The sequence below is a fragment of the Siniperca chuatsi genome, linkage group LG21, assembly GCF_020085105.1.
Source record: "Siniperca chuatsi isolate FFG_IHB_CAS linkage group LG21, ASM2008510v1, whole genome shotgun sequence".
Classification (NCBI taxonomy): domain Eukaryota; kingdom Metazoa; phylum Chordata; class Actinopteri; order Centrarchiformes; family Sinipercidae; genus Siniperca; species Siniperca chuatsi.
The window spans coordinates 20871366-20883386 of NC_058062.1; the positions used below are offsets into that span (position 1 = coordinate 20871366).

General features: G+C 39.0%; 2 protein-coding genes across 2 annotated transcripts in view; one reads left to right on the top strand and one right to left on the bottom strand.

The window, feature by feature from the left end:
• Nucleotides 1-1482: 1482 nt before the first annotated feature.
• On the bottom strand, nt 1483-7719 carry timm29 (translocase of inner mitochondrial membrane 29). The gene is made up of 2 exons (XM_044182094.1): nt 7497-7719; nt 1483-3044 (listed from the first exon to the last, which is right to left on the bottom strand). The coding sequence occupies exons 1-2, from the start codon at nt 7600-7602 to the stop codon at nt 2368-2370; spliced, it is 783 nt and encodes a 260-aa protein (XP_044038029.1). The 5' UTR covers nt 7603-7719; the 3' UTR covers nt 1483-2367.
• Nucleotides 7720-7933: 214 nt separating this feature from the next.
• yipf2 (Yip1 domain family, member 2) overlaps nt 7934-12021 on the top strand; it is an 11406-nt gene continuing 7318 nt past the window's right edge. Inside the window, exons 1-2 of the mRNA XM_044182086.1 lie at nt 7934-8197; nt 8449-8514. Coding sequence (XP_044038021.1) covers nt 8484-8514 — 31 coding nt within the window. The 5' untranslated portion in view covers nt 7934-8197; nt 8449-8483. The remainder of the gene's footprint in view (nt 8198-8448; nt 8515-12021) is intronic.

Genomic DNA, 12021 nt, shown 5'->3' on the forward strand with positions numbered 1-12021 from the left:
CTGCTGTTAGTAATTGATGACTATAGGAGGGGATGAAAAGTATCAGCGATGCACTGATTAGTTTGGATGTCCCTGTCCTTGGATTTAGGCTGTCAGAATATGAATGGTGAGTTTTGTGGTTAAAGTTTTACACCCCCTGTGTGTTATAGGCTACATTTTAGCTGCTGATGTTGAGGAACTCCACCGAAATTGAAATAAAACTCATAAGTTGAAAACAATACGAGTTAAATTCAATTTCAAACCATTAGATTCGATTTCAATGTAAAATACAATTTAAAATTGTGCATAAAATATTCAGTTTGAACATTTCAAATTCAAAACTATTAAATTCAGATTCAATTTGTGCTGGCGCTAAAATAACTCCATATAAGACCCCTCACACGGTATTTGTAGAACTAACTGGTTTATGAATCTACACTGAGGTGCTAAGTGACATACTGTACCGACAGTGAAGGCAGCAGCTGTGTACATCTCAAAAAGGTAAGTCCAGGGTCTGAATATTATGTCACTACTGCATATAAAGTAATTCAGTACATTTACTCTAGTACTTCACTTCAGTATTTCTACTTTCAGTATTGCTACTTTAAACTTTTGTTCTACTCCTCTCCATTTCAATGGAAAATAAAAAAAATAAAATAATAAATATTGTACTTTTTACTCCACTACATTTATTTGACAGCTACAGAAAGTTTTCTGATTAAAAAAAACATATGAGCTTATAAAATACAAAGATTAAACCAGTAGTTCCCAACCTTTTTGGCTTGTGACCCCTATACAGAAAAGCAGCATCTAGTTGAAGCCCCTTGTCATGTTTCAGATGTCTGAGTTGTTAGCAATTCCCCTCTAAACTATATATAATAATGTCATATATAACAATATAATGTCATATAATATCAGTCAAAGGGGATATTTTACTGCAGAACAAGTACTTTTGATACTTTTAAGTAAAATTAGCTAATTATACTTCTTTACTTAGGTAGAATTTTGAATGGAGAACAACTCCATTGTTGTATTGGTACTTTTTCTTAAGTGAAGGATCTGAATACTTCCTCCACCCATGGTTTTGATCATATTCAGAATATGTTGTTGAACATTTTATCCCTTTATACATGAATCTAACTATATCCAGGTTTCTGAAAGGGAGGCTTGGCAGTTTTTTACATTTGTATTATTCTGCTAAGTTGTGGTGGGGCATGTTTCCACTGTCTCTTGTGGCCTCAATGGAAGTTGAGTTAAAGTTGTAGTAAGTGTGTAAGACTTTGCAGTACACTGTGTAGATCCAGCCATGTGATTTCTCAACAGCCACTCATTTCTGTACCAACTGAGGAGATGAGGAAAACCCAGTTTAGTTAATTTACCACTTTGCTTGATTTCCTTTCGTCAGTAATGCAATACAAAAGTGACAAAAAAAATGCAAGCCCCCAAAATACGATGTTACGATGTTTTGATCTATGCACTGAAAAAAAAGTGAGAAGTCTGAAATGTTGGTAATATAGTTTTATTGAGAAACTACTAACTCGTGCTAAGGAAGCACCTGCCCACACATACTGACCAACTGGTTTCTATCTGACTACTCCAAGTAACAATGTTTTTTAATTTCTCAAAACCAGGATAAGGACTTATCCAGGTTTATGAAACCAGGATATGATGTTTACAAGCCCAAATACATGCTCAAAAAAACTGACTGTAACCGAAATACTAATGCCCATGTAAACACACTCAATGTGACAGGTTGATGTGTTGTTGCTACTGCAGCTACAAATGGAATTCACTGTAATGGCATATAGCATTTCAGTTATTTGAAACATCAGAGGTAAATGCCAGGTTTTAGTGTCAGCTGCTTGGAATTAAAGAGTAGAGGCGCCTCTTTGTAGAGCCGCCACCTTGCAGAAATTTAACGAGGCATATTTTCACACCCACAGGTACAAAAAAAGGCAACAAGCCAGTTTGTAGGAAAGTGGGTACACCAAAAAAGTGGAAAAACAGGCACCACACATTAATATCTAACTTGTGTTTATCTTAAAATTCCTTAAAAAGTAAAAGGCTGAAGGTCTGTATACATGTTTTATTGGAGTTGTGAGACAAGATAATTCTAAGACATCTGGAGATAATTGACAGATTTTATCGACACATGGTTCATGGTATAAATTATTTGCAATACTTTTTCTTCTTGACGAGATAAAGCTGCGAATGTTTCCTCTTGCCTTGGCGGTTTATGGCGTCAGTAAACAGTTTCGACAGTTCATAGCTGAAAAACATAAGCTAAAAGTTGTTTGTTGAATCCAAAACTGCATGACAAATGAGACTAACTACCCTGGTACAGTTTTATATCCAGCATGTTTTTGCCCTGCAGTGTGAAATATGTGGTTAGGCTTGAGTCTGTTCCTCTTTCAGTGCTTTTATTTGGCTCTCTTCACCGATACTCTCCTCCTTTCTGTCCACTACATTTGTTTCTTTCTCCTCCTCCTCCACTGTCAGGGCTAACCAGGACTCTTTGTGCAACCTCTCGCTCCTTTCCACCTCCTGAACACTGGGTGGCGAGGTTACCTGCATGTGTGCTGGCAGGTGCTTGAACTCTTCCTCGTTCACATCATAGTCCTTCATCTTTGAGTCCAGGATCCACCAGTGGCCAATGAAGCCCACATCCAGCATCCGCTGAAGGAGCTCCCTCCAGGGTACTGACAGATTGGAGCACTGGGCTTCGTACAGTGTGGTGTCTGGGTCGTAGTCGGCGCGGTAAACCAGAGAGAGAAGACCCAGGCTGGCATGGCGGAGCTGGCCCTTGTTACGAAGCTTCACTAGACTCTGCACGTGGCCATCAGAGGTCGCATTGCGGATCCACGGTGACAGCAGGCCCAGCTGGTTGGAGCGCTCCAGCAGGGCGGCTTCAAAGGACGACTGGTCAGGGTTTGTGTGGAAACAGGCCCAGGCCCCGCCCAACAGGGTCACGTATACAGAGGCTTTGACCGGTCGCTTCCACGCACCAACAACCATCTCCCGACATGCCTCTTTGTAGTCAGAGACCAGGCTGCGACACCAGACACCTACAGACAGAAGGAAGGGTGCAGTATAAGAAAGGACACTTAGAGGTTGTTTACACCTGGCATTAACATGTGTCTTGGGTGATCTGATCACAAGTGGACAGCTCTAAGTACGTCAGTTCAGACCTGGCATTAGAATGCGTCTCCACATGCATCTCGAGTGATCGGATCTCACTTCCCCGCTCAATATGCAAGTAAACACGTACATCATTTCCAAATCATCAAGACCAAATGCATTGTTGTTTTTAACCTGAATTTGATGACAAGAATTAGGCTGGAAAATCGATAGAGGCCGCTGGAGTGGAGTGTTTATGGGGCCTCACCGATTGCTGTACAAAAACACAACTTAATAACTTTATTCACTGACTTTGGTGAAACTGGATTAGTTATAAACTGATTAATCGGCCAATTATCTGGCATTTTGAGATAATTGGCATCGGCTGCAAGCGGCGCAATGCCAGCGACCAGAGCGACGAATTGAAGTTGAGCGGAGCTGAACTTGATGTAAATTAGCAGCGACAAACTGAAGCAGCAACCAATTACAGATTGGGATTTGATTTTCCCCCTGTAAACGTCTCCCTTTGTACTGAAGTTCCTAGCAAATATTTGTTCCATACTGACAATGGAGGAGAAACTGATCGTTGCGGTCGCCAGTTTCCCAGAGTTTCCCGCCCCCTGGCGAGGGCTGGCAGAGAGCAGCCAGCGACCAGAGCACCCAGCGGTGCTCATGAAGCTTCTGGAAGGAAGGAATATGTTTAAGAATTAGAAGCATAGGTGCCTGAGCAATGGAGCAAGTGGAACAAATGCATCCCCATTATTAAATCACTTTTTGTCTTTTCAAAAATAAACTTATCATTATAAAGTCCCCACAACCAGGTGATTATATTTAAGCAGCCTATATCAATGATTGTTTTACTATTTTCAGCAACTTCAGCTGATCGTTTGCCACAGCATGCACTGGCTGTCAATCACAATCTGTCAATCCACACAGGAGTCTGACTGTTTACAAAGGTGAGAAACATGCCATTTAGCCAAACTGCAATCATGGACTGAAAATAGAACATACGAAAAGATAGACTAGCGTATGTTGGATGAACCTGCTTGGCCCACTGACTCCACCCAAACTTTAAATTAGCTAAAGTAGGATTGTAATGTCATTGAAATGCAGAACCGATTTGCGATCGGATAGGATTCGGCTGTGGAAATAGGACGTTCACGAAGGAGCCAAATCAAAGAGTCGGCTTTTTTAAGTGTAACATGGCTAGCACTACATCCCCTCTGTGATTTTGTCCAACTACTGTTAATATCTCAGGCTAATTTGCTGCCCTGCTCTGTGTTTCCCAAACTTCTATTAGCACATGCACCCCCTGTCCAGCATCCAACCCTGCTTCACCACAACTGAACTGAACAAATGGAATTTTATGAGCCATGCAGTTACATTCAACCAAGTGAGGAATACACAATCTCATAATGTGTCATTATTATTCATCTAACTGTAACTGTAACCGTAGTTTTGTGCTTTCTCGTTTCTCTCCTCTCTCCTTCTGTCGCTTTCAGCAGGTATTTCTGCCTCCAGAGCTGCAGAGTCTGGATCTGTGGTTGTGACCACCTGGTGCCCCCGTGTTCCTGCTCGACAACTGCTACTACAGTTGTTGTTAACAGTTGTTGTTATTGGCTCTGTTACTGATGCTGACATTATTCTTCCTATAGCTGTCATTCCATTTATTACAAATTTATTAATATCAACGCTATAATTACTATTCTACTATATAAAAAAATAAAATAAAATTCTATGTGGTCTTTGCATTGTGCCTCCTTAACCCTATCCCCTTCCCCTTTTTTTGGTATATCGTGTTGTTTTTGTGAAAGGTAATTCAAAATCTTCTCGCTTTACATCATTATTAAACTGCATTTTGATCAAGTGTCAGGTCAGTTATGTTAACCATATTTCATATTACCTGTTTTACTCTTCAGTCTAAACAGGTCATATTAGCAAGCTAATGTCAGCTTCGTCAGTTGGTTCAGTTAGCTACATAACAACTACTGCGTGTAATTTAGTAACAACTAATCTCTACAGTATGTAAAAACTAGTTTGTGCGGTGCAACCCTTTTTAATTTAGTGATGCGTAAATCTCCACTTCGTCAACACTTAAGTTATAACTAGGCAAAGTTTAAACGTACAAACAATTGGTGCAACCGGCTCCAGGAAGAAAACCATGTGGGGCCACAGTCTGCATCTTTCATTTAAACCAAACACTTCAGCAGCTGATTTCAGTGTTGAGGAGCTCATCAGAGCAACCAGCTTCTGTAGGGTTTGGAATAAAACCTCACTGTTGCATGACAGGATGGTCACCACTGGCTTAGAATGGTTGCTTCAAGACCCAACAGAAACTGTTGTTACTCAACTTGTAAGTCAATTGTCTATATCATAATGTAAACCTTTCAACAATGACATCTAAAAGAGTAGCATTTTATTTTTAAGTATACTTACATGACAGTCCTAGCTTTTACTTCTTGAAATTATAATAATATAATTCCTACTAGTAATAACATAACATATTTTTCATTAACTACCCTCTTATATAAAATCTGCAACTTGCAGTTTCAAGAGAGTGGTGACACAGTATGGTAGTGAAAACAGTTTCTTTTTGTCCAAATTAATGTTTTGCTATTCAGACATCTGTGTGTGTGTGTGTGTGTGTGTGTGTGTGTGTGTGTCTGTTTTCCTAGAGAATGTCTCTGGAATAGCTTACCCAAACCATCTGCAGGTTTTCACTCAAACTGAGCACTACATTCTCACAGATTCCTTTCTCCTGGGAGTTGACATGTAGTGAACAGACTGTTATAACCCTAATTCTAACAGACTGTTTAGATTCGACACCAACTGCTAAGGCTGGTGTTTTCCAAGATTTGGGTTTTTATAACACTAGATGAGGCAAGATCGAGGGTCAAGTATGTAACAAACCCTGATGATTCTTACACTGATCGATACACTGGACCGATGCTATGCAAGTCAGTATCAACTGGTGTGGTTATTAAGTGGTATGAAAGCAGCCATGACATGACTGATGATAACTACACTAAAGTTTTTGTCAAGCCACCAAGTTATAGTTATAATATTATGAAGGAAACATATTTCAGTTAGCATGGGAAATCGCCATCTTCATCTGCTGATGTTCACTAATATTTGCAGATTACAATGATACAGAAGCTCCTTCAGTAATGAAAAAAAAAGTGAAAAAAAAGAGAACATCTCTCTTATGTTTCCCTTCCACAAACATAATATTACCAGTGAATTGGGCAGTAGGATAAAATAATTATTTCCTTAACATTTATGTGAAAATCTAGTTTAGGATGATGAGGTGGTCAAGTGTAGTACATTACATTCAGTGCCGAAGAACAGTAAAACACATGCAAGTCAAAACTCAACGCTAAAATGTATTATTTTAAGTCAACTGTCTGATTATAGGAAAAAGAAACAATGATTGACTGTGTTGTATGTAATAGTGTGTAAGTCATTATCCATTACATAAAATAAAAATATATATAGGCCTACATAAAATAAATTTAGAACAGGATTACAATATAGCCTATATTTCAAACATAACAACACATTGTTTCTAGAGCAGCAATAGTAATGTTTACCTCATAAAGTCACTATAAGCTAATACCTCACTGGAAACAAATAGTACTCCTGAGTTCAGTTGTCTCAGTGTTTAACATTATACCTAGTTCGGTTCAAATTTACTGCAGTCACTCACATTTTCATGTTGAAACAACTGAACCAATGACTCAAACGGGTGGCTTAATTTTAAATGTCAGGATGAAAATGTAGCCTTAATTTAGAGTAACATCAGACTCTAACTTTGATAATTTATTAATATTATGAAGATCAGTTACAGATTCTGAGGATGATATGAAGCACAGTGTGCTGGCTGTGTTTACAAGACGCATGAACCATTACGCACAGGTGACAGGTATGTTACAATCATTTTAAACGCTTTTTCAGCAGCTAAGATTGTCATTAAGCTGTAGGATCTTACAAAAACATATTTTTATCACAAATTCTTCCCGCTGTGGCGGCTGCAATCTCTGTCATCTGGTTTAAAACAGCTGGTATGACATCAACAATCCGTTATTTATGATGGTCTAATCAGTGCAATAGACAATATCAATAATAGCCTGTTCTTACATATTTTCAGTCTCCTCAGCATTTCTGCCTTCAAGTCTCGAGTCGAGTCTCACGGCATACAGACAGTTTAGCTTGTTAATATTATCTGTTACTATAATGGTTCATTTTCGGGACAAACAGGACAGGATTCGGTATAACTGCTCGTAATTCGGGACTGTACCGAATTTTTCAGGACGTCTGGTCACCTTAGACCTAGCTAGTTGTGTCCCTATAACCTTACACTAACTAGCTGACGTGCATGACTCTTGTGTTCAGTTTCTCACCCGCTTTACTGTTTTTCAGCCTTTCCCATCTGCTGGCTGTGACCGGAGCTGCTGCTGTTTCTGCCGCCGCACAGAACATCCTCCTCACTACACGCAACGAAGACATTTTAACAGATTTTATTCACTAGTACGGTCACCTTCCTGCAGAAGAAACATCCTGACTGTCAAGAACACAGCTCACATGGAGCCAAAATGGCGCCCGGAAGATGAATCGGTTTTAATCTTCCGACAGAAAGCTCTACCTCGCAAATGTTCCGCCTGCTGTATATTAGTACACAATTACGAAAATATGTATTTTGTTGTAATTTTGATGTACATTGGAAATGCATACAATGTGTCGCATAACTGTGCATTACATAGTACGCTATATTTTACTCAACAAATCAACCTAAAAAAAAAGAAGAAAAAAAAAGAAGATGGTTCACGTGACAGCTTTGTTTACGTGGTGACGTGTACCGGAAGACATGCCAACTAGACAGCAGTTGCGCTAGCTATGAAAGACAGGCGTTAGCAGTTTAATATTATTTTCGGTCAGTTTATTAAACCTATATGGCAGTGTTGTCATATATTTATGTTAGCTACCTTCACATCTTCAAACTAATGATAAACAAGAGTGCTAGTGTGCATTTAGCCTAGCTACCTGTCACAGCTTTGTGGCCACTGTCACGCCATCATCATCAGGGACATCCTGCTACGGACAGGTTGGTTTTAACCTCTGCTTTTCTGGTCACGTTACTGCATAATTGCAACTTGTCTTGATGATTAATGAGAATGACGTGTATATTTAACTGTAACCTTATACTTAAATAGGTTTTCTTGCAGCTTGGTAATTTAACAGATGTTTCATCTGTATAAAGATGTCATATCAGTTGACTAATAAACTTTGCACAGCCTGCAAGGAGCTGTAGTATATGAACAAATCTTATTTTCAGTGTTCTTCAACTTCTCATAGGTCTTGCATGAGGTTGCTGTTTGTTCACTGAGGCAATGGCCAGTCCAAATGATCTACAATTCCAAGGTAAAGACCGCGTAATTCAAATTCTCTGCTGCAGTTTGTTTGTTTTCTCTTCCCACTTTCTGTTTTACTCCTCCTTTTTTCATTCCCTCCTCAAATCGTATGTATCATTCCTAGACTGATGGATGCATGGTGAAGCTGCACCAGGCATGGTTTTTAAGCTAAAATCTGGCTGTCATGTTGGGCTAAATCACAAAGTTGGGCTCCCTGTAGTGGTCTGGTGTATTTAATGTAACTGGAAAGGACAAAACTGTTTCCTACATTGTAGTGAATAATCTGACAAGAGAAAGCTGGATTTACCAAAAGTGGCTGAACGTAAAAACATCCACACCACCTCACACACACACACACACACACACAAGGAAGAAGACAATCACTGAAGTCATCTTGAAGGATTAGTGGATAATGAAGTCCTCAAATTCAATCAGTTACCTCTCATTCTTAGATAAGGCTTCTAAAATGTTAAGTTGCAGTGTGCAGCTTTAATGAACCATCTGGGTGCAGTCTCTACTTTTAATACAAATATAATTCAAACATATTGTAAAACATCCATGTGGCTTCATATCCTTCTGCCGTCATTACAGACAAACAAACCACTGGATTTGTGGTTGTGCACTAAGTAATACATATTTTCTGAATTGACCTTCATCGCGTCTTAGTCCCACGCACTGAATATGCGAGGAGAGATGCAAGGAAAACATGATAAGAGAGGACACGCGTTTTTAGAGAAATGAAACGTTCTTTTCTCGTGAATCATCATCTGAAGTGCGTCAGTTTCTGATGACGCCGGCACAGCTGGATCACAGCTGGATCAGCTGTCAGTCTGCAGGTGTTAACAGCTCTGTAGTGTATTTTAGATGCCTTACAGTTTGTACAGTATTTGCACGGATAGTGTGATTTACTGTCCAGATAATAATAGGGCACACTATTCAGCCTGTCAGCACTATTTGTTTTTACTGTTGTCCTCCCACATTAGTCTCTGCATGTTTTATGGGATTAGAACAGTCTCATAAGTATTCACAAACAAATGTCAAGATACATACAGCACCTCGTAAAACACAATGCACAAATAAATGTAGAGTGATTTGTATCTGTAAATCTGGATCCGTATCTGTGCCTCTAATTTACAGCTCGTATATCATCATTTGTACATAGTCAACGTACCATTTTTCATTGGAAATATATTCTCTACCTATTTGTGTGGATTCTTTTGAGACTCTACTGTGCTGTTTTACACAAAATCCATAAATGCATGACTCGTAAAATGTCACGTGAACACAATTCACAAATAAATGTAGAGTGATTTGTATCTGTAAATCTGAGGACCAAGCCTTTCCAGTAATAACAATAATAATAATAATAATTTTATTTATCAAGCACTTTTCAAGCAATGAGCACAAAGTGCTTTCCAAGGTCAGAAGATTAAAAACATGAGCAACATGGTCAATAATGAAACGTGCATAAACATACAAGCATAAATATACATAAATATACATACACACACATAAAAGATTAACATTTTTAATTACCAAAAAAATAAAAACCAACCAACAGCTCATGACCACAGAAGTGTAGTCTGTCAGCTGTTAGGAAAAGCCATTCTATAAAAGAACGTTTGAAGACAAGATTTAAAAGCAGCAACAGAGTCAGATGATCGGATGCAGTAGATGGCGGTAATGCAACATTTATGGATGCCAGCCATACAGTCTATGAGGCCAACTGCTGTTAAACTAAACAGAAGAAGAACACAAAACCAAGTGCTGTCACTGGTTGCCTGTTTCTGAAGTGAAGCAGCTACCATGCTGCCATAGTCTTTATTTATTATGAAAAGTCACTCAGCCATAACCCATAGCCCAGTCTCAGTCTAGTCATAACAACTGTGTTCCTTCGGTCTCTATAAGTAACAATGTTCTTTCTTTAGTGATGCCCCTTCTTTTCATTTCCCCACTCTTTCTGCCACACAGCTGTTAGGTTTCTCTTGATAATGGATTTGTACTCATATATCCCAATGAGTAGCCTACTGTCACATCTGTGTCTCCCTTCAGTGCCTTTTTAGCTGCCATATCAGCTTTCTGTTCAGGTTAACTAGAGACAGACACGTATTTGTGGATTGTGTGTGAAACTGCGCGGTAGAAGATTCTCAAAAGAATCTACACAAATAGGCAGAGATTAAAAAAATATGTTTCCATTGAAAAATGCTAATTTGATATACAAATGATAATATATGAGTTGTAAATTAGAAACACAGACACAAATCCAGATTTACAGATACAAATTACTCTACATTTATTTGTACATTTGATTGGGAATCCTATGAGACTGTTCTACTCTCATAATGTTCCCCTCAAAACGAACTGTGTGACAAACATCCACACAAACTTTATTCCTTATACTGAGGATCGATCCGTCCAACCACAGTTGATAAGTGCCACATCACTGCTCAAACACTGAATGCACATGAGACATTTCTACCGGCAGCAACAAGTTTTTCTTGTCTGTTTTGAAATGTATTGTTCATTAGTTATTTGCGTCTGCATTTATTGATATTTTATCGGAATTTGCGTGACCCTTTTTCAATTCATTTTTGCTCACTGCTTGTATTTCAGATTCGATTTTCTGACAACATGGCTCATTAACGCAACGTTGCTTTTAGTTTTTAGTAGCTGACTGAAGGCAGTCCCAGCTTACAACGGCATTACCACACAAAGATCATGTGACTTTGACAACAAATAATGGTGACTCTCAGGGATGGATCACCTCTCAAACAAATCTGACCTATTTTAATCAGTTTGTCTGATAATTATCTGCCTGATCAGCCAATAGAAAATAAGTGGAAAACCTGATCAGGGGTCTGTACCATGAAGGGATAGTTGGTTATCCAGCTATCTTTGGGCTCAACTCAGGTTTTCTGGTATCATGAAGGTGGCTTACTTTTAACCGGTGTAGATCACCATGGTAACCTGTGCTGCATGGCTAACCTGGATCAGCGGATCAGATCAAAACCTGCCAACAGCCCGGCCACTGACCAATCAGATCACTAGAAATACAGAGTCATCATTCCTAAAGTGACAAGTAATAAAGAGCAGTAGATATTTTTAGAGGTCAGTAGAATCATTTTGCTGTTCCGGGCTTCCCATGTGTCCTCTCTGGTTTTAAAACGGAGCTTCTGACAAACGGACGGACAGTTTATGACACTAAATGCATAACGATGATTATAGCTGCGTTTTAACTGCGCAAAGTTTCTTTCTTTCCCGACAGGATTCCTGACAGTGTCGATGCTTTTACACTCTTATCCCAGCACTACAGCTCAGAATAACATGAGGCCACTTTGTGATAATAACTGGTTCTAAAAACTAAACTTTCTGTTGTCTTTTATTATAAAAGATAATACACACTCTTACTCTCACTGTTAATTAGCTCCCATGATTTTAAATGCATTATTTAATTCAGGTAGACCTCATCAGGCATGAACTACTTTTCTTCTCCTCTCTGCTTTGGCAGCAGAAACAG

Coding starts and splice junctions, on each gene's coding strand:
- timm29 (XM_044182094.1), bottom strand. CDS start 7,602: ATGTCTTCGTTGCGTGTAGTGAGGAGGATGTTCTGTGCGGCGGCAGAA. Junction 3,045..7,496: donor GCTGAAAAACAGTAAAGCGG/GTGAGAAACTGA, acceptor TTCTGTCTGTAG/GTGTCTGGTGTCGCAGCCTG.